The 22,634-nt window shown below is 46.4% G+C and overlaps 2 protein-coding genes across 3 annotated transcripts; one reads left to right on the top strand and one right to left on the bottom strand.

Annotated features, from left to right (window-relative positions):
- Window positions 1–147: 147 nt before the first annotated feature.
- Window positions 148–15,244, bottom strand: CSTF2 (cleavage stimulation factor subunit 2). 2 transcript variants are annotated; one of them, XM_081336679.1, is made up of 15 exons: window positions 15,121–15,244; window positions 14,052–14,130; window positions 13,265–13,434; window positions 13,019–13,155; window positions 12,061–12,180; window positions 11,781–11,948; window positions 10,459–10,582; window positions 9,436–9,480; window positions 4,788–4,929; window positions 3,834–3,988; window positions 3,138–3,260; window positions 2,710–3,092; window positions 1,995–2,120; window positions 1,112–1,248; window positions 148–330 (listed from the first exon to the last, which is right to left on the bottom strand). In XM_081336679.1, the coding sequence occupies exons 1-14, from the start codon at window positions 15,176–15,178 to the stop codon at window positions 1,126–1,128; spliced, it is 1,953 nt and encodes a 650-aa protein (XP_081192805.1). In that variant the 5' UTR covers window positions 15,179–15,244; the 3' UTR covers window positions 148–330; window positions 1,112–1,125. The 2 variants fall into 2 exon arrangements, with proteins under 2 accessions (XP_081192805.1, XP_081192804.1); XM_081336678.1 differs by having other exon boundaries at window positions 2,710–3,260.
- Window positions 15,245–15,366: 122 nt separating this feature from the next.
- Window positions 15,367–21,086, top strand: TRMT12 (tRNA methyltransferase 12 homolog). The gene is made up of 7 exons (XM_081336311.1): window positions 15,367–15,450; window positions 16,405–16,573; window positions 17,065–17,263; window positions 18,504–18,654; window positions 19,344–19,453; window positions 19,811–19,968; window positions 20,092–21,086. The coding sequence occupies exons 1-7, from the start codon at window positions 15,377–15,379 to the stop codon at window positions 20,539–20,541; spliced, it is 1,311 nt and encodes a 436-aa protein (XP_081192437.1). The 5' UTR covers window positions 15,367–15,376; the 3' UTR covers window positions 20,542–21,086.
- Window positions 21,087–22,634: the final 1,548 nt, after the last annotated feature.

Here is a 22,634-nt window from a genome sequence, read left to right as displayed (position 1 = left end):
GGTTCCCCCCCCCCTCCAATTACGTTCTTTTTCCCAAGCAACCCAGCAATCTGAATCCAACTTCTTATATGCTGCTTAAGGAGAACTGGGTGTGGTTGTAAAAAATACTATGGAAGCAAAGAAGGCCTCGCACAATACGCAGGCAAATGTGTTCCAACTGTAGAACGTAGTTTTATTTTGAGAGAGAAGAATGGAAACAACGAGGGGGCGGGAACAAGAACCCCCCCCCCCTTCTCCTTTCTGATTTGGATCAGACGAGGGAAGGGTCTGTGAGCTGCCTTCAGTGTCATTTCCAGCCAGGGCTGAATTTCGTTCAAAGGATTTCTAAGCCTGTTAAGAATAAAAAGGACAGCGTTAAGAAAAGCGGCAATACCCCAGTCTTCTCCTCAGCAGAAAATAAAGAGGACATTTCAACCTAATAGGAAAAAAAAAAGACAACAAGCAGTGAAAATTAAATCTGCATGGTAGAATGAGGTAGAATATTAAGCATGTGGGTGTACTAATATTATAATTAATCTACAAAAATGGAACACGTGTAAGAAAACGTAACAAAACCTAGCACTCTAGAGAGATTTTATTTTCCTGCCAGAATTTCCAGTGCTTAAAACACACCAGGCCTGTACAGTAGTTTTCCCTTTTATTAATTAACATGGGATGTCCTTAGCTTTTCAAGTGTTTTATTGAGGAACGGCGTCGTTTTGTAATCATTTATAATTAATAGAACGCCGTGTGACCCAGATTTATAGAAATCTGAAATGTACGGGAGGACGGACAGGTGGCATTGATACTTCACTGAAATAATGAGGAGCGTAAAAAGAAACCGGACGCAAAGCTTATGGAGGGTAAAATTTCAACACAGGGCAGGCTACAGAAAAATTCTTCGGCCTTTCACCCTTTATTATATATATAAAAAAAACCTGCTCCTGCAAGGGCTAAAAGGCGGGCTCAGAAGTTAAAAACCAAGCCAGAGCTAGAACAGAAAGGGTTTCCCTCAAGGCTGAAGACTGCTCGTGAAGGGCATTTGCACGATCGCTGAAGATTTTGTGCTGTCTTGCAGAAACCGGCGCGGCTTCCCCCGCTGCTCCTGCCTTGCTGAAAGACCCATTTTTACCCAAGGAATGTGGTTCACGGGGCGCCAGTGGATTTCTGTATCTGCTCCTTCAGAATGAGGATGCTCTGCCTTTGTTCGGGAGGCAGCATGGCGATCTGGTCCGCCGTCAGCTGGAGGACTTGCATAATGAGGGCTGCCTGTGGAGAAGTGGAAAAAAAAAGAGAGGAAAAATGATGCAGGAGGGGAGGGCAAAGGAAGCCTTGATAAGACTGTGCTTGTCCGGCGTAGGTTTAAGATCTCTCTCCATTCGGGATTGGGGAGAATTCTTCCATAAATCTAGCTGATGGTCTCCCTCTACTCTGGACCAAGCTCTTACAGAAGAAAATAAGACAACATGCCCTATTTATACTCGATGGATTGTTAATAGGCAGCGTAAAAAAAAAAAAGAAAAAAAAAAGAATCATAGCTCGGGTTAACTGGCATTTCTAAAACACATTAAGGACCAGGTTTGAAATGGGCATCAAATCTCTCGGGAGCCCCTGAACTCTGAGCGAGAGTCAGAGGAGAGGAGAAAGGATTCTTTACAGCCTCTTTTGGGTACAAATTCAAACCCTTCCTTTGCTCCTGTCCTGGAGGTGGCTAAGAGCCCAGAAACGAACAGTGAACACCACCCAAACGAAGGAATAAAAGCAACGTGCAGAAAGCTTCATCCAATCTCAGGGGAGCCAAACAGAGTAGTTCTGGTCTAAAACCCATTTAAAAAAATGTTCAGGTGGAGTCTTTAAAAGGTTAGAAGTAGGAATTCAGCTGCGCTTTCCTCCATTGGCTCACATTAAAGGATCGAAAGCTGCCATGGGGAAATCAAAGGGGAGGGGGGGAAAAACCCACTGTCTTTTTATTAAATCAAGGCCTATATATATATATATATATATATATTCTTTACCTTTTCATGATCCTGGGGTGTGACTTGGTTTTGCCCAGGGCTGAAACCTCCGGGCTGGGCTGCAGGCTGCACGGCTGTGCCTGCCATGGCTCCAGCCTGCATTGCTGTCCCTGGCATGTTAGAAACCTGAGGACAGAATATATTCAGATTTACTGCCCTGCCAAGCCAAAGTGGAACTGACAATCTGAGAAAAGAGTAATTATCTCTGAACAAGAAACAAGGGGAGGGAGGGAGGGAGAAGGGGGGATAATGGAGGTGTGCGCAAATCTATTGACAAGAGAATAACGTGAAGACCCGACCTCCTGACCCAGCAAATTTTAATTTCGGACCACAGATTTCAAAAGAAAGCTTTTGCCATCGTCCTTTTGGCCAAGAGATGGATTTTTCTAGTCCATGACTCGGGGTGGGGGGATGATTTTTTTTTTTAACGACAACAAAAAGCTTTGTCGATTTATCAGGAGAAACGTTCATGGAGCCAGCCGCATTATTTCTGCAAACGGCTCTTTATTTAAAGGCTTGGTCTACGGGTTGCCCTGCCCGATTCATACACCTTTGGAAGGCCATTCTCCCCCCCCAGTCCTAATGCAGCTGGCATGCAATCGTCCTGTCTGCTTTAAGAAGAAGGCGCCCTGAAAAGGTTGGCACAATGGAGCGGGGGTGGGGAGAGAAACTCTCCAAGCATCGAGTGTTTGTCTCAGGTGTGGCCTCCACCTACCTGCCGAGGGCCTTGTGGGCCGGCTGCTCCCATATTAAGAGGCCCTGGACCTTGAATCGCGCCAGTCATTGGACCCCTGGGGTTCGGACCGGGGCCCCTAGGCTCCATTCCAGGGCCCCTGGGCTCCATGCCCCGAGGGGGTTCCATGCCTCTAGGGGGTTCCATGCCTCTAGGGGGCTCCATGCCCCGAGGGGGCTCCATGCCCCTGGGGGGCTCCATGCCTCTGGGGGGCTCCATCCCCCTGGGGGGCTCCATCCCCCTGGGGGGTTCCATGCCCCTGGGGGGTTCCATCCCACGAGGTTCTATGCCTCTTCCATCCAGGACTCTGGCTTCCATGCCTCTGGGCTCCATGCCCCTCGCATCCATCACTCTGGGCTCCATGCCTCTGGGCTCCATGCCCCGGCCATCCATCACTCTGGGCTCCATGCCTCTGGGCTCCATGCCTCTAGGTTCCATGCCCCTCGCATCCATCACTCTGGGTTCCATGCCTCTCGGCTCCATGCCCCGGCCATCCATCACCCTGGGCTCCATGCCCCTCGGGTCTCTTCCACCTACATAAAAGAAGGGAGGTGTTTCTTACACAAGTTCGACTGTACACGTCAAGAGGCAACAACTAGGAGCTCCCCGCTCCAGCAGAGCCAGGCAGGAGTTTCAAAAGGCTTGCAGCCCCATCGCATTGGGAATAAGGCCTGCAGCTGTAAAACCAGGTTTTTGTTCTGACCATCCAACCCTGCCTTTTGTTTCAGCTTACGATGGTACAGTTGAGTTGGATGAACTGCTTATATATTTTTGCATCTGCTAGAAGAGAGGTCTCCCACCTTGGCCACTTTAAAGACTTGTGGACTTCAACTCCCAGAATTCCTCAGCCAGCCAAGCTTAAAGTGGCCAAGGCTGGAAACCTCTGTGCTAGAACAACGCGGTGGAAATCTGTGGGCCAAACGTTGCCACTACTGACTGTGCAGCTTGGAATGACCACTCGGCAACGTCTGTAAGGCCACAGGCTCCGAAAAGTCTTCCTACATCATCCAGAATCTTGACCTCATCATTCTTCTCCTGTCCTACTGAATGGGTTGGGACAGGTTCCGCCTGCATCAACACCTTCGTGCTGCCCACCTCCCTTTTACCTCGGCCATCCATCAAGGGCCCGCGCGGTTCTCCCATCAGGGGGCGTGGCTCTCCCATTGGTCCGCCTCTCATTTCATGGGGGGGCAGCCCACGACTGTCGTGTGCGGGCATGTGGTGCATTGGTGGCCCCTGGTGCGGTGGCCCGAGGTAACCTCTGCGGAAAAGGCGAGGAGGGAAGAAAGGAGACATCAGGCACCGGGTTAAAGCTCTGGAGAAGCTCTCACCTCAGTAAATAAAGGGGCTCTGTTTGATCGGTAACCCAAGCCTGATTCTGGCTTGTTCGATGAACCAAGTTAGGACGCAAACGGGGCTCCGTTTTATGGTGCAAGAACAGTCAGTATGAGTCTACAGAAGAGACTGCTGCCTGCAGGAACTCCTGAGTAAGTACAAGGTTGCAGGAGGGATGCAAAGAATTGGAACCAAGCTCCGGTTTGCTCTCTACAGTCAAACGGGGGGGGGGGGGGTGGGTGTTGTTTGTTGTTTAATGGAAACAAAGACTGCTTTGCTTGCAACCCCTAATTCTCCCGTTGCTGAAACCAGCCTGCTTTCCGGTCCCTTGGAAGGTAAAGGTTCCCCCGCACATGCGTGCTAGTCGTTTCCGACTCTAGGGGCCGGTGCTCATCTCAGTTTCAAAGCCGAAGAGCCAGCGCTTGTCCAAGGACGTCTCCGTGGTCATGTGGCCGGCATGACTAGACGCCAAAGGCGCACGGAGCGCTCTTACCTTCCCACCGTAGTGTTCCCTATTTTTCTACTTGCATTTTTACGTGCTTTCGAACTGCTAGGTTGGCAGAAGCTGGGACGAGTAACAGGCACTCACTGTTACGCGGCACTCGGGATTCGACCCACCAAACTGCCGACCATCTGATCGACAAGCTTAGCGTCCTAACCCACTGAGCCACCGCGTCCCTTGGAAGAGGACCCCCTACATACAGCCTCCGTTCCCACCTGCCTACCTGGGCTCCACGTCTCCAGTGACCGACAGCAACGTGCCTCCCCGCGGGTCATTGGGGGCATCTCCCAGAAGGCCTCGGGGGGGTGGCCCACTAGCTGGCATTGGCCCCCGGTGCATAGGGGCTCGTGGGTCTGGCATAGGCACTGTCGAGGAAGCAGAAAGAGGGCTTTGAGGGTCAGGAAGAGAAACCGTGTATAAATCGTATGGTTCGGCAGTTTTTGAACTGAGGCGCTTCTCCTTCATGTACTCTTTAGCTAGGAGGAAGCCTGCCGTAGGCTGAAGGCCTGCGGAGGTTATGAATTGCCTCCATACAGACTACCTTGTGCCCGCGCTCTCTTCCCTAATCACACATATTCTGCCTTGTCGAGGAGGAGCAGACTCGGGACAAGCACGCTTCACACGCTCGTAAAAGGTCCAGCTTGTTTTGATACAATCCTATCTGTTCTGAACACAAGGGCAAAAGATTTTAATTAGTTCCTCCCGGCACTTATTATAATGTATTCACGTGCCCAATTAAAAGGGATCAAGCTCCTGCTCCCATGCGTTTTAAATGGCACGTACACCTGTGTACGCTTCTTCGCTTGACCCTTAAGATAACTCCTGTTCAGTCAATAAAAAAATCATTCCAAGTAAATTCAAGGATCGTGTACTCCAGCCTCGCATTATTTCTACCGAAGTGCTGAGACGCTGGCGAAGTGTAATCCAATTAATAAAAGAAAACACACGTGGAAACCCCCCTCCCGGAGGAGCTTCTAATCTAAATCCGTGCTTCTTAAAACTCGGCAATTTTAAAGATGTGCAGACTTTAACTCATGCTGTGTAGGGAATTCTGGGAGATGGAAGTCCACGCGTCTTAAAAGTTGCCAAGATTGAGAAACATCTCAGCGGGTAACAAGGATGGGGAGACCAACCAGCTTATTGCTAACGGGGATGGGGAGATCAAGAGCAAAGGGGAGAGAAGGAGAGAGCACGGTTGAAGAAGAAAGAAAGATGCACAAACTATGTGAAGAATACTTAGGATGGTTTCAAAAGAGTTTGGTACCCTAATGATAGGTCAGCACAAAATATTCATCGGACGCCACCCCTCTTTCTGCTAGCACTAGGTGGAGACTTCCCCCTGCTCCATAGTTTATTTATTTATTTATTTATTTATTTATTTATTTATTTATTTATTTATTTATTTGATTTGTATACCACCCTTCTCCCTAAGGACTCAGGGCGGTGAACAGAGACATAAATAATAGAATGTACAAATACAGATATTGTTAGAGTTACAGTTAGAGTTACAGATGCCATTCTCCCATCTGTTTCATCCCAGACGTAAAGCCACACCTGCTGCTTCATTTGCAGCTCTACCTAAGCGGGGGGAATACACGTTTGGGTGTGCGCACGAGCCTTGCCCCTCCTTTGCAGGGTGCCACAAGCAAGAGGAGGCCAATGGCAGCTACTGGTACCTTGAACGCGCTCAATAGAGGCAGACCTGGCAGGTCCCACGGGAGAGAGCTGCAGGTTTCCTGGCCGGGTAGCAGGAAGAGAGGGAGAAAGAGCCGTCACATCAACAGGAGAGGCGCCCGCCACACGCATGCACACGCCCGGCTAGAACATGTCCTGTGGTACCTCTCTGGAGAGACACGAGCCTTTGAAGGCAACCCCTTAACACCAGGGTCTAATACAGGGGTCTCCAAACTTGGCCACTTTGAAGACTTGTGGACTTCAGCTCCCAGAATTCCTCAGCCAGCTATGCTTGGAGACCCCTGCATTAGACCGCTGTATAAGGGGGCTGCCTTCAAAGGCTCGCCTCTCTCCATGTCGGCTGGGGAATTCTGGGAGCTGAAGTCCACAAGTCTTAAAGGGGCCAAGTCTGGAGACCCCTGGCCTAATAGGAGGTATTAGGTGACTGCCAGGTAGAGTCTAAGGAAGCAGGGATGGAGGGATGGGAAAAGCTGCTGTTGAAAAGTGCTGGGTGGGTTTCTAACGGATCCTCTTCTTTTAGGAAAGGAGAAATTCAGGGCTTGTTGGTACTTTTAAGACCAACAGAAACGATCAGTCCTCTGGCACAATTAAAAATTATGGTTTGACCCAGAAAGCCCTTAAGAATCTAGTAACCGGGATCTCAACAATGGCCTACTCACATGCAAACCTGCCAGAGACTCAGGTCTACTTTTGTCCAGGTGCCTCCCAGTTTTTAGAGCTAAGACATTAAGTTCTTCCACCCAGCAACAGGTTGCCTGTGTTCCATGATGGCTTTTAATCTCCGGGGAATATTTTATTTCTGGTTTCAATGGAAGAACATTTCAAGGCACTTATTATCCAGGTTTTTAATGCTTTGTAAGCTGATTTGTAAGAGCGATATAGGGGGGAAATTCAGTGTCGCCTGGCATGGCTGACAACAACTTTCACACATCACAGTAAGCCCTCGTTTTGTCCAGGTTTTTGCTATTTAAAAGCACTGAGCCATGAACAATGAATGATTAACCACAAAGGCTAATTCAATTTAGAGCCCGCTAACCCAAAGCTAGACAAACCAGGTTACTACATCATGCAATGCGTAAACCCAAGCAATGACTGGGGGGAAAAAAGACCTAAATTTAGGCAAAATTTATTTTTATTGATTGATTTGATTTTTATGGCTGCCCAAGTAGCATGATGGTAAACTGGTATGGAAAGCCAAAATCATGTCTGCAAGATTCACGGCCAGGCTAAGGGGGAATGTGAACTCATCTGTCTCCATTTCTGGAAGAACAAAGTACTTTCAATTTTAAGTACTTGGCCATTTTAATTTTAGAGACACTGCAGACATGCATCTCAAAGCATAGCGCAACATTGGAGGAGAAGGAGCAAAAAAAAAACAACAGAGGGGAAGAAGGCTTCTCTTTTCCACCCAGTCATTAAGGTAAACCAGATGAATTCAAGAGAATACTGCAATTTGTCCCAGGGATAGGACTGGAAAGAAAATTAAGAAAATAAATATACTGAAACACACCACCTTCTGATAGTTATTTACATCACAGCTAGTAAGCTGCTGGGACATTTGGCAGCCTGGAAGCGATCAGAGCTTGGGGCTAAAAAAAAAAGGGATTTTGCCTAACCCAACAAGGCAGTTTTTTAAGGGCTTTGGGAAAAGAATTAGAATTAGAATTTATTAAATTTATATGCCGCCCTTCTCCCTAAGGACTCAGGGCGGCTCACAACAATAAAAATTAAGAGACATAAAATAGAAAAATTAAAAAAGAATTAAACAATGAATATAAGAAATACGGGACAATTTACACAATAAAAACCAAATTAAAAACCATGGTCAGTCCAGGCCCGCTTGTTGGAACAACCATGTCTTCAGGTCACGGCGGAAGGATCGAAGGTCAGGGGCCGTCCGCAGCTCCGGAGGCAGTTCATTCCAGAGGGTCGGCGCGCCCACAGAGAAGGCTCTCCCCCTGGGGGTCGCCAGCCGGCATTGCCTGGCCAACGGAACCCTGAGGAGGCCAACTCTGTGGGAGCAAACTGGGCGATGGGACGTTGACATTGGCAGCAGATGGTCTTGCAAGTACCCCGGGCCTAAGCCATGTAGGACTTTAAAGGTAATTACCAGCACCTTCAATCGCACCCGGAGGGCAACCGGAAGCCAATGCAGCTCGCGCAGGAGAGGTGTAACATGGGAGTATCGAGATACTCCCATAAGCACCCGCGCGGCCGCATTTTGCACCAGCTGAAACCTCCGGGTGTACTTCAAGGGCAGCCCCCATGTAGAGAGCATGGTGGGGAGTGGGGTGGGCAGAAGTAATGTAACATTTGAATGCAAAAGGTAGAATAACACGCAGGGATGTTTCCAGTCATACACCTCTTTGGCCTCCATCACCAGAACAAAGCAAGCCCCGTTTCTTTGTGCAAAGAAAATGTAAGTCCAAAAAACAAAACAAGAAAAGCATCTCAAAAAAGTGGGCGGCAGCACCCTCTGCTGGCTAAACAAAAGAAAGCAGGCGCAACTCGGTTCGAGCACTAACCCATGGGGGGGGGGCGGGCGCCTGGGAGAGTTCAACCAAGGGTGGCGTTCCCGTTTTCTGCATGCAAGTACCTGATGGAGCATTACTGGGGAAAGCATCGCTCTCACTGTCCACTAAGCGCAAAGAGAAACGGAGGGACAGAGTTACAGAAATCCTGGCAGAGCTACATGATTGCCGCGAGCTAGTCGGAAAACGTTGTGGCGGGCAATTGTTTTGACAGCCGGGAGACGCACAGTACACTTCTAGGAGGGTTAAGTGTGTGTGTGTGTGTGTGTGTGTGTGTGTGCTGATGCAAAGCGGACGGAGCTGCATCATGCAAACGGGTGGGGCTGGGGGGATGCTGGATTCCCCGATATGGATTTCTTTTTTAAAAAAGCTGCATGTTCTATTTAGAGGGCTTATGCTGCCTGTTTTCATGCACTTCCAACTTCACAATAGGATGAAATCCTGATCTGCTCACACGGAACCGGAGGGAGCTTCAGGGCTGCATAAAAAGGATTACAGAGCTGCAAATGTATTGCACCCTGCTTGTAGGAAACTCCCGGTACAGAGTCCCCTCTCAATTCAAATCTGTCACTGTCCCGAGCTGGTAAGATTTCAGTCTCCTAGAGATCTGTGCTCCAACCAACCAAGGGGGAATGGTGGGTTTACCTTGTCCGCGTTCCAAGATCATCGGGCTGCTCCCTGGCATGCTACCTGCAGGAGAACATTTGCGGAAACGTTCAGGGAGATGAATTAGTGAAAATGGGAAAAGCTTGGGAGCTAAGCTGGCCAGCTTAAATCGTCCAGATCAGAATTTCCAAAGCGTTTTTCAAATCGAAGGAAGCGATAACATCATGTCAACTAGATGTTTTTTGAAAAGGAACTGTTCAAAGCAGCCCAAACAGGGAGAACACAATACAGGCCTGATTTTCGTATCATTGTGATTGAAGAGGAAATGTGTTCAACTTAGGGGGCCTCAGAAACCAAGGATGAGCAAAACTTAATGTTTAACTGTTGATGCTCACTTCGCTTTGCTTCCGCTCAAGACAAGGGGCTCAAATCAACGACTGGTATGGCACACTGCCGTTGCTTGGGAAATTTTACTTATTGGCCACTTGGGAGTGAAAAAAAATTAACCAGCAGTTTTCACCGAAATATTATTTACAGAATGATATAAAAAATAAATTGCCATCCAACATAAATCCATTGCTTCATGTATACATTATCCATCTTCTTGTCTAAATTATCTAGTTTAAATGACAAAAGTTTACCTAGGTCAGGGGTAGGGGAAGTTTGCCTCTTTTATGACTTGTGGACTTCAACTCCCAGAATTCCTGAGTCAGCATGGCTGGTTCAGGAATTCTGGATATCGAAATCCACGAGTCATCAAAGAGCCAGGCTTCCCTACCTCTGACCTAGATGAACACCCAGGGAAATTTGGTGGACTTGCTCCCAATTAACTGCATATAGGACTGCAGCTTTAAATGTTTAATGGGGCAATTCAATACAAATTTAAGCATGACTAAATATGAATTCAAGAGCTAACTCCCAAGTAGGCAGGATTAAACTGAGTTTGGCTAAGTTTCTCCTGCTTATTTTATGTCGCCAATGTGTTCTGACTCCAATCATGCTTGATTCTGCCCCGAGAGCTGTGAAATAGGCTAGGAAAGAACAACGTATTGACCCACTCACCTCCTGGAGCCATGGGCCCAGGGCCAGGTCCGGGCACTGAAGCTGGCATCTGCCCTGGAGCAGGTACTCCTCCTTGCATGGGGGGCTGCATCAGAGGAGCAGCTCCATTGACATGCATCCCGCCCTACTCAGAGAAAGAAAAAGCACAATGAGGTTTCACAGATTTCTGCAGAGTTGGCTAACTTGAAACTGGACACGCCAGATGGGAGACTGACCCTTGCACCCGTCAAAAACTAACAAAATCCCTGGTTAGGGAAATAACGCCAGCTTTGTGACGTGCCAGTTGTCAGTAATTAATGAGATATTTTTTGTGCAGTATCCTACAAATCCTTGCTATCTAACAGGATACCAACCATATAAGAATAATTGTCTTGGTACAGTTTGGTCAAAGTTTCACCGAATGACACACTTGAGAAATGACAAGTTTGGGGCACCAACTCACATTAATATTTCCACAAAGAAAAGATCCAACAAATTAAAATAATAATCAGCCTTCCCTAGCAGGGCCCAATTCCAGGCACCCTATGCCCAGCTGTGACTTTATCCATTCCTTAGTTAACTCTGGACGTTTTAGCTTTTTGTAGCAAAACCAGAGAAAAAATCTTGCAGGCCCTTAAAAATGAATGAATTTAGGAACTGCAATCCAGCTAGTTTGCTGATTATGTTGCTGATGTGCTGATTGATTTCATCGCTTTCCCGTCTATTTTAATTTGCTTACCATTAGTGGGCTAGTAGTTTTATAATTACTGATTTTATAAGGTGGTTATTACTGTATCATTTTACTACTTTAGAAATAATTTTAGCAATACCTAAAAACAGAAAGAAGAGATATGGCCAACGAATATCTGCAGATCACAATATATAAAGGTAAAGGTTCCCCCGCACATGCGTGCTAGTCGTTTCCGATTCTAGGGGCCGGTGCTGCTCATCTCTGTTTCAAAGCCGAAGAGCCAGCGCTTGTCCGAGGACGTCTCCGTGGTCATGTGGCCGGCATGACTAGACGCCAACGGCGCACGGAGCGGTGTTACCTTCCCACCGTAGTGGTCCCTATTTTTCTACTTGCATTTTTACGTGCTTTCGAATTGCTAGGTTGGCAGAAGCTGGGACGAGTTAACAGGCGCTCACTCTGTTACGCGGCACTTGGGATTCGACCCGCCAAACTGCCGACCATCTGATCGACAAGCTCAGCGCCCTAACCCACTGAGCCACCGCGTTCCTATAGATCACAATATACCCCCAAATTAATACATGCTCTTTCAACCCGAAGAGATATGCAACACAAACCGAAGGAAAAGATTCAACTCAAAACAAGAGCTGCTTACAATTGGTTGTGGCTGAGAAGAAGGGACGTTCGGCTGGTTCATCTGAGCATTTGGCCCAGGTCCTGGCCCGGGACCGGCTCCTGGCCCGGGACCAGGGCCCTGCCCTGGCCCTGGCTGTGCATTTCCAGGAATCAGAGATGGGACGCTGGTTTGGCGATGAAGAATTTTCTGGATGACAGAAGAGAGAAAAATAAAATACGCCTCTCTCAAGATAACAGGCATATGTTCAAGGCACGTGGCTCTGCCTCTTATCCCAAGACCGCAAAGGTGACCAACGTACCAGCGCAATCTCTGGGTCAACAATACGCATCACCACTTGGGCCTGCAGCAAGGCGTAGGCGAGCTGAGGATTCTGCAAGAGCATACTCCGTGCTTCCTGAGGACTGTTCTGGACACACAACTGGGGAAAAAAATGGAAAAGAGGAGACTCTAGAACACGAGGAACAACTGACCTGTCATCTTTCAATAACCTTTGAAGCTTTTCTCCACAGCTCAATATGAAAAAAGCCATTTCTACTGATATCTCCAGTACTTCCATTTCTTACACACTGCATTCCCTATGGGAGAAGGAACCGTTCACCGTGGGACAGGTAGGATATATGCTCAGCAACCACAAGGTGTTAAGAATGCCCATTTTAAAAACAACTTCCCCCAATGCGATCTCTGCTCCCTCCTACCCCTCCACCTCGGGCCCCCAGGTTGGGGAAAGTTGCTTCAGAAAGTCTGAAGTGATTCCTAACCCTAACCCCCCCCCCCCAAAAAGACCAATTAGGTACAAGGTGAGCATACTTTTTATCTAGAAACCCAAAAGCCTATCGGTATTAATGGGTTGAGAATAACCTGATCTGGTATAAAACAGTCTTTGGTTCCGCAAGGAACCCGTTCAAGTTATGAGCTCTTTTTCTGCCCCTGATGGGACTCATTCCTTCTTCCAATTCCCACATGCTTTTCTCCTGCATCCAACGTGTTGCCCTGCACTTCCAGCTAACTACTCTACTTCTGTAGAGAGAGAATTCTCCAACTTCCAACACCTGCTAATTTAAGGTTACATTTCCTCCCCTTTGCAAAAAGAGATGGAAATACTTCTATTAAATAGACGGGCAGAAGACATGAGATTTCTGACTTGCAACCCAAGGTCAACCTGGCTTCTAGGAAAGGATCCTCCCTCTCCTGCAACTAACAAGACAATCAAGCAACCCTCCCCTCCTCCATGATCTCTGGCTGGCTGGCCCTCCAACCTTCATTTGCTTCATCAGTTCAAACATCTGCTCAGGAGGCAGGCTGGCCACTGCTCTGCTAATGGACTCAGGAGCATCTTCAGGGTTTACAGGGTCTCCATAGGGTGACTCTATGATGGGAGCACCAGTGCCCAGGCCTAGCAGAGAAATAAAGGGAAACCTTAGGGCCAGAGGTCATAGGTCACCCGTGCTGTAAAATGTCACACTCCTCCCTCTCTAACCCTTCTGATGGGCCTTCAGACTCACTCTTCAGTTCCTCCTTGTTCTTCTCACTGGCTGCATTGTCCACCCGAAGCGCTCTTCCGCTAAATTCTCGGCCATTGAGATTCCGCATGGCACTGAGGGCGGTTTCTTGATCTTGATACTCACAAAAGCCATAGCCTTTTGGTTTGCCCGTCTCTCTGTCATATACCAATCTGGTTGGCAGACCAGAGAAAACCAAGAGAGTTATGCCCAAGAAGAGAAGTGAGACACCGGGGGGTGGGGTGAGGGAAGAGGGGCAGTGGGAGAGAGAGAGGGAGAGGGAGAGATGGAGACGGGGTGCTGCTAATGAGAACATTAGAATTAAAACTAATTGATGACCCCATCCCACAAAGGAAACTATTTCTAAGCCAGAGCAGGATCTCTCCAGATGTTGCTGTAGAGGCGTAGCTAATGGTGAAGGACACTGGAAATAGCAATTCACTACTGCTACCTGTATTTGGAGAGCCCAGCACTCCCATCTCTTTAACATATTGTATATTTTCAATTGCAGTGGTTTTCCAGAGTAATGGAGGCTCCAGCATGATCCATCTGAGATATCTGAAGGATGCCAAGTTGGGGATGAGTGATCTAGGCTCTCAGACAGAGGCCTTTCTCATTGGTTAAATGATTTTAATTAAGATTTCAAGAATGGAAACTGTGGTCCAATACATGCACTCTGGTTATTCTTCATAAAGACCTCATCTTCTGCCCCTTCTCTGCACAATTTCTAAATCCTCCAGGCCTAAGAATGAACCAGTTCTCAGGGAATTCTAAAAGGGAAGCGCCTCACCGGAAACTGACAACAGGTCCAACCTCTGAGAAGATATCTTTTAGCTGTTCCTCTGTGGCTTCATAAGGGATATTCCCCACTACAGGAGAAAGACAGGAGCAGGTCATCAATATCTGTGGGCATATTTGCAATTAGGCAGCCACCTTTTCAGGTACAGCCCAGACTGAAATAATCTTACAGCAGACATTTTTTTAAAAAAATAAAATACAGGGGCCCCTAGGCAAACAATAATACATCACCCCCAGGCATGATACCAAGTCCAGTTAAAGTGGCATTTGTTACTGTGGCTAAATTATGCCGTTGCATTATAAAAACCTACGTAGAAGTGGAAAAATATTGTCGAAGACAGGAATTTCTCTACAGAGACTTTGAGGATTCAATTTACATTAGAAAGAGTGAAATGCCAACATTACAACATTGCCCAGGCCTATACAGTATGCAGAAGAAATGAAAAAACAACAACCCAGATTTAAAGTGTTTTAAGACCAATTCGCTTCAATAATTACAGAAGACCATAACATATACATTTCATAGACAGATAATATATGTGAAAGCTGATTTAAAAATATACACCGATGAGCGCAATTTTAAGAAGAGATGTTAAAGTTGCATGCATTTCTCCCCCCCCCCCCCAAAAAAAGAGCGTGCAAAACATTTCAAGTGCTAATGCCTGGGAATGATGGGAACTGGAGTTTATGCACTTCCAGGCAGCCAGGCATCCCCCACAAAACTAGCCAGAGAGTCCAGGGCCCCACGGAGGGGACTACATCTCCCATGCCCCTCAATATTATATTTCAAGGTTAGTGTAATTATTTTAATTGTTTTTAAGTTTTGTAACTTGTTGCATTGTTTTAAAAAAAAACCTTGTGAACCGCCCTGAGTCCTACGGGAGAAGAGCGGTATATAAGTTTAATAAAATTAAAATTAAATTAAATTAAATAAGATAGCCCGGCTGGCGGTGATGGGGATTGTAGTCCCCCTCGGCGAGGCACGGGCGCGCCAAGGCGGCGTGGAGAGGAGGCTTTGCCGCCCCGGGGAGAGAGGGAGGCTGGCGGGAAGAGCACCTCACCGAAGACGGAGCGCAGAGACCGGTCCACCGCGGGGTCCCGCACCGACAAGCCCGCCATCTTCCTCCTCTCCGCCCACCGCGGCTTTCCCCCCCCCCCCACCAAACAACTCACGACCTCGGCTTCCGGTCCGTCGCCGAAAGGCGCCGCCGCCAGCTTCGTTTTCATTGGGTCCCACCTTTTTCTCCTTCCCCCCGGAAGCCTTGGCGCTCAAACGTGGGTTCCGTTTCCGCGCTGATTGTGTGGCGATTGCCGAAGATGGAGCCCGACGCTTCGTCCTCTGCCGGCACCGCGGCTCTCGTTGCCGAGGCTCAGTTTGCTCAGCTTTTGAGGTGTGAGGGCAGATTTGTAGGAAGGCAGCGCGTTGGGGTTTAGATGTGGGCAGGTCTTCTTCGCCTGATACCCAGTTCGTTTCAACCTGGCCCCTGAATCTGTCTATATCTCTGTCTCTCATCTCTCACTATCTATCTGTCATGTGTCTGTCATCTCTCTCTCTTATCTATCATCTATCTATATCTGTCATCGTCTGTTTGTCATATCTCTCCCTCCCTCTCTCTCTTATCTATATCATCTCTCATCTCATCTCTCATCTATCTATATCATCTATCTATCTATCATCTATCTATCTATCTATCTATCTATCTATCTATCTATCTATCTATCTATCTATCTATCATCTCATCTCTCACCTATATATCATCTATATCTATCTATCATCGTCTGACATCTATGTATCTCTATATCTCTATCTCTGTATCTCTATATCTATCTTATCTGTCTATATCTATCTATCATCTATCTATCTATCTATCTATCTATCTATCTATCTATCTATCTATCTATCTATCTATCTATCTATCTATCTATCTATCTATCTTCTGTTTCTATCACTGTCTATCTTCTACTTCTATATACTTCTATCTATATTATCTTCTGTCTCTATCATTTGTTATCTATAATTGCCTGTCTTCTATTTCTATCCTTTCTGTATTTAATTATCTTCTCCCTCTCTTTTCCTATTTCAATCATATCTCTCTTTCTCTCTCATCTACCCACCTATATCTAATCTCTCCCTCCATCACGCCCAGCTTTCCTGCTTTGTTGCTATGCCATCAATAGATTTCTTGTTAAGTCTTGATGAATTCTCAAGGCCAGGCCACTTGTTGGTGAAGCCAGATTCATTTTCTCTTTGGTGCTGATTTCAATCTGCTATTCCATTTGGGACCTTTTCTGTAGCAAAGGCAATGACTTCTGTGGCCATCCTCATGAATTTATTGCCATTACAGAAAACTCTTGAAGAAAGAAGGGATTTTCAACTCCTTTTATCGAGTGCAGAAACTTCCTGATGGGACTACGGCGTTGCCTATACTCAGTCAAAGCTTCACACCGCAGCACCTACAGCAGCTGAAAGAGAGCATCCCACATGGAAAGACCTGCACTCTGACATGGATCCATGTAAGTCAAGCTCTTCTTGAGATTGAGAAGTCATATTTTTTTGCCTAACACTAGACTTATCTCTGGAGCTGGAAATAAATACTGTCCCGTTTGCTTCTGATCATTCTTCCCCATTCTTCCTTGTTTTCTTCCAGCTTTTCTGCTTGCTTTACTTGGTAACATTGGTTGAGCTTCTTTGATGTAGCCATGGGTCTGGGCTGGTACTGGTGCTGCCATTGGCTTAACTGTTCCAATATCACCAAAGAGCTGAGCTTGTGTAATGTAATGCTTTGGGAACCATCGGGGTTTTGATTAACACATTCAAAGTATTCTGCTTTTTAAAAAACCTTTTATCATAAGCACCCATACAGCTAGGATGTATAGCTAAGATAATCAAGTTCGGAGAGCACCAAGGACCCCACACAGCTTAGATGTTTAGAGAGGATTCAGAAGTGAAGCAAGCTGTGTGTGTGTGTCACGGAGGAAACTAACCATTTATTTTTCTTCCTTAGAATCCTATTCCTTCGAAAGCAGTTATGGTACGTTCACCTGTTCAGAAACTACACAGTGAGCTACAACACCTCATGTCAATCCATGGTGCTGTGTGGTCAGAAGAGTTAGAGAAAGATCTGCCACGGTCCTGGCAGAGGCATGGGGACCTTGTTCTTCTAAGCGAGGATTGCTTTAGAGCAAAGCAGTGGAGAGAATTGGGTAAAGAGTCATTTACTGTGATGGGCAGCTATAGAAGTCAGTCAAACAAACAAACAAACAAATCACAAATATAATTTTACAATGGGGGATCCCTCTTCAGCAAAACCAGACTTTTATTCCTTATGCCAAATAAGTATTTTTGCAGAAAGAAACTGTGGGGAAATGCAAGATTAAAACAGCTAGAATGCAGTTCTATTAATTTGGGACTGAACAGTTTTTTCCCCCTCTCCCATTATAAATATTAATTTCCTTTCCTTGTTAAGGTTAGTATTTGTTATTTACATAGTAGTGACTTGGTGCTCAGGGTTTTCCCGAAGCTATGGCATGCTGGATCTTTACTGCATGGAATTTACATAATAAAAGAAATAGGAGGAAGAGATGGAGGCCTGGGGCAACAGGAGAAGCCGATGTGATAACTACAATTGCACATATGTGGGCTGAATTACAATGATTGGGCTTCACAATTGCCCCAAGCCATGGTTTATTTAACCATAGTTTGCTGAATAAACCACAGTGGGCTAAATTGGGCTAAATTCTTACCACACATTAAACTAATGCGGAACAAACTATATTCAATACAGACAGTACATACGAACAAAGCAGATAATATGCAAATAGGTGATAGAAGTCAATCTGGACTGATATTCCCAAAGGTAAACAGAGTTAGTACTTGGACGTGAGACCACAGTGAAATATAAGAACTGCCATCTGAAGATAAGGTTACTCTTTATTCATCTGGTGATACGGTTTCTTTTAGAAACTTAACTGTTGTAATAAATATTACATGTTGAAGCTTAAACATATTACAAGAGACTCCTGGTTGCTTTTGGTGTAACTGAACAACATTGTAGTGAGAAATTATGTGCTCGCTGCCTTGGAAGAGAGAGGAAAATTCTCAGGGACGACTCACACCCTGGTCGGTATCTCTTTACTCTCCTACCATCGGGTAGGAGATATAGGAGTATAGCCAGCCGTACCAACAGGCTGAAGAACAGCTTTTATCCATGGGCTGTTAGGCTCTTGAACGGGAAATAATTTTATAAACTTTATGCATGATTGACTTGCAAAGCCGATGTGTTGTGCAGTTAGCTCACATGATGTAATAAGATGGAGGGTTTGTTGTCACTGTGAGTTGGGGTTGGGGGCACGAACGGAGGCTCAGCCAATCTCAATGTATACATGGTTGTACTTTGACAATAAAGGCTCGTTCATTCGTTCATTCATTCACTCTCTGTTCTAGGCCAAGAACTTTGGCAGGTGGTTGCTAGTGTTTTGGGGGCCCGGCGTTTAGCCAAACGGGGGCGAGTGCAGCCAGATGTGTTTCGCTCTCCTGCTGTGACCCTGCTGCTGGGTGAGGATGGTTGGGTTGAACAGGTGGACAATGGAATCAGGTAAGAGAGGAAAGGTTCTCCTTTACTCCTCTTTCACTTACACTGGAATCACACGAAAGATCCTAGACCAGTGGTAGGCAACCTTGGCTCTTTGATGACTCGTGGACTTCAACTCCCAGAATGGCTGGCTCAGGAAGTCTGGGAGTTGAAGTCCATGAGTCAGAAAAAAAACCCCTCCAAGGTTGCCCTAAGTTTAATTAAGAAAGTTGGTGGTGTTCACTAGTGCAATGAACAATAGTCTTAAATTGTAGGAAAGCAGATTCTGCTTGAAAGTTAAGATGGAAAAAGTCTTCACAGTAGAGTATTTTGACTGGAAATTAGCTAGATTTCCTGTAGTGGAGATCTTAAAGCAGATAACGCCTGTTCAAAGTGCCATGTTGTTTTTCCTATTCCTGTAGTTTTCATTTCCCATACTTTATGTGTCTTTTACTCTGGATATGAAGTTATCTGATTTCTGTTAGTCCCTTTGGGAATTCTGTTGCCGGACGGGACAGAAAGATCTCTAATAAGTTGATATGTTTCCAAAACGAGCAAAGATGAACATCTGCTTGGTTAATCTAGGCTGCCAATTTTTTCTTCCATCAGAGCCATGAGCCCTACTGGTTAGCAAAGCTTAGACTTAGGCTTAGTATATGTCTTGGCAATTTAGGATGGGTACCGAGTCTCCTGCATCTGTGTTTTCTCCACAGATACAGCTTTGATGTGACCCAGTGCATGCTGTCTCCGGGAAACATTACTGAAAAGCTACGGATAGCCTCTATGTTATGCACAGGAGAAGTCGTGGTGGATCTTTATGCTGGTAAATATGCTTCGATAATAGCAGAAACTGTTGAAATTCTAATTTGGGTACAAAGTGTTTCTGAATCTCGAGGATTCTTTGGAATGCCGAACCTGTGGGGCTGTTTGGATCAGTGAAAGAACAAGTGTGCGGGTTGGGTTTAAACGCATCTTGCTAAGCTGTGACAGGCAACAAGTATTGCGCAGTTGCTCCGATCAATTCTGTTTCTGCGGGATCTGCTATTAAGAGCTGCTAGTGCTTGAGTGGTACAGATAAAAGGTGGAGGAATGCTTGTAAGCAGCAGTCTGTGTAAACAAAGCTTAGAGGGCTGTCAGTCAAAGATAATGTAACGACTGAGTGCATTTGTCTTCTTTTCAGGGATTGGCTATTTCACTCTCCCGTATTTAATTCATGCTGGCGCTGCCTTGGTCCACGCTTGTGAGTGGAACCCTCATGCCGTGGAAGCTCTACGGAGGAACCTGCATCTGAACGGCGTTCAGGATCGGTGCCACATTCACCAGGGGGATAATAGAAAGGTGAGTAGAAAAAGCCTCAAAATTGACCCTGAAACCTGGTTTGAGTAGAAACCAAGCTAGGAAGACAAACCAATGCTTTTGATTTGAGAAAGTGTTTCCTCTTCTCTCTCTCCTTGGCTGGAGGTGGAACTACGGGGTGTGGCTGACAGAGTAAACCTGGGACTGATCCCGACGTCGGAGGCAGGCTGGCCAGTCGCTTGCCAGGTCTTGAGAAAAGATGTGGGAGGGGTCCTTCACCTACACCAAAACGTGGAGACTTTTCCAGGAAAGGCACTTGAGTGGTCCCAGCAAGCAGAGCAGGGTCCCCGCCAAGCAACATCCCGTGGCCGAGAAAATCAAGTCGCTCTGGAGGACCACCATGTCCTCCAGAACGTCGGACAATCCTTCACAACTTCAGCCAAACAAGAATGGCAGCGCTGGGCAGAGGTCACGGCCACACGGATCCAGGATTTGCTTCAGGACCTGGACAGGAAACTCTGGAAAACCCAAATCTTGCATATTGAACATGTGAAATCGTACGCCCCACATGTAGACCATCTAGTCTTGGATCTAGATTGCCGGCCGCTTGAGTAGTGTATGGGGAATGTCTTCTCTGTGGCTCAGGGGATCTTGGAAGAAGTGGGGAATGGTACCGCATTCTGGATCTTCTTCATGAGCTGCTTCCCACTTTTTGAAACTGGAAGGTTGGTGGCCGGAAAGGTCACATAATTTCAGGATTTTGTGAATGCAATCAGAACTGTGATGAATCCTTGAACCCTGGCAGGGACGGAGAACATAGGTAGGCGATAGAAGTGATTTGGACAGCTAGTTGATGCCTGCTGGCTTCTGCAAAATAAGCCAATCCTTCCAGACTTCTTCCTGAGCTATACCATTTGCTGGAGGTTCTGCATCATACCGAGTAACTTTTTGCTACTGTAAATTCACACGGTTCTTTCCTACCATGTCTGCCAAATCATGGGAAAGATTACAAACCACGTAAGCTAAACCCAGCCGTTCGCACAAAAACATTTGTCATCGCCATTGTTGGTTGAATAACCCAGAATAACTGTGTTCGTGCATTAAATTAAGCTGCAAACCGTTGTGTCCTGGCTGGATTCACGCAACAGCTAGGTAAAAACAAGTCCATGCTGGTTTAATTGGCCTCGCGCCACGAGATGAGTGGCATATAAATTTGATGCATAAATGAGAAGCCAGCCAGTGCGGTTTTCCAGTGAACAAAAAGAAGAATAGTCAGTGCAATAACTAACAAGGTTTGATTCTAATTCCTTTTGTCATGTTGTGAACAAGGAAGACAATTGCATGGTAAAACTGATCTTTGGGGCAGCCTTAATCTGACTTTATCTCCCTCTGAGATAACAATAGAAGCAGTGAACACCTAGTTAGGGCGATGTCTATGTTTAGTTTAAAGGGTTGTGGTTCTTTTTTTTTTATCAGAGCTCAGCGCTAATGCCCAGGGAAAACGAAAAGTGAGTCATATTAGCTGGCTTTTTGTTTGCTCTGTAGGTTACCACCTCTATCACCTTTTCATACCAGGTTTGAACTAGAGCGCAATTAGATTACAAGCCTTCAGTTGCTGATATGCAAGAGGACAATAGTAGGACAGAAACACTGTGTGTTATTGAATTTTTGAGCAAAATATCAATGTCATTCATAGTAGTAACTCTGTTGAAGTCAGAAGTTACTCTTTTTTTTGTTATTCCTTGCACTTCTTCCCCTTTTTCTCCCATTTCCTTCACACACACACACACTCCTCCTCCCTCTGGTTATTATTCAATTTTTACAGAAGGTAAAATATAAAATATATACAGGACCAAAGATATGCACGAGGAGAATAAAGCTACTGTTTGTTTGCTTTCAAGCCATCGGCAAACTAATTATTCCACCTGTTTTATCTCCTAATGCAGGGCTTTTCAACCAGTGGTAGGGGTGCCACCTGTGGTACATTGGCACCGGGCAGGTGGTACGTGACCATCCTAGAGAAGTGGTAGCGGGGGAGGCGAATGAGCTGAACCGGTGGCAGCACCGCACAAGCCTGAGCGAGAGACGGCTGGAGCTGCAGGGCTGTCGGGGCTCAGCGGAAGCGCCAGGATCAGCGCCAGGCTCCAGGTGGAGCTCAACGCTGATCCTGGCGTGTCTGCTGAGCCCGGAAGAAGCGCTGATCAGCTGGAATGTTGCAGCATCTCCAGGGTCTTGTGATTTACATTCAGATGCTTGGCAACTGATTCATTTTTTTCAGTGCCATTGTGACTTTGAACAGTCACTAAGCGAACTGTTGTAATTCGAGGACTACCTGTACTTCATCACTTTTTTTTTCTTTTTCTTTTTTTGTTGGTTATCCAGTTTTTGACACCTTGCTAGGCGACTGGTGGTACTCGGATGTTGTCATATCCTAAAAGTGGCCCAATGGGTGAAAAGGTTGAAAAGCCCTGTCCTAATGAGTGTGGTGTGGATTGCTAGAGAAACTCTAAACGTGTTTGTTTACCCTGCTTTTGGAGAAGAGCTTATCTTTGCATTTTGGAGCAGGTCAGCCCTGCTTCCTGTCCTACTCTGGAGCAAGCACTGCATTTGACAACGGCGGCAGGGCTGTTACTTGACCGTATAGCCCAGGGGGGTCTTCAAACTTGGCCCTTTTGTGACTTGTGGACTTCAACTCCCAGAATTCTTCA

Source organism: Vipera berus (genome assembly GCF_964194415.1).
Source record: "Vipera berus genome assembly, chromosome: 11".
NCBI classification, from domain to species: Eukaryota; Metazoa; Chordata; class Lepidosauria; order Squamata; family Viperidae; genus Vipera; species Vipera berus.
This window is presented reverse-complemented; position numbering and strand designations above follow the sequence as displayed.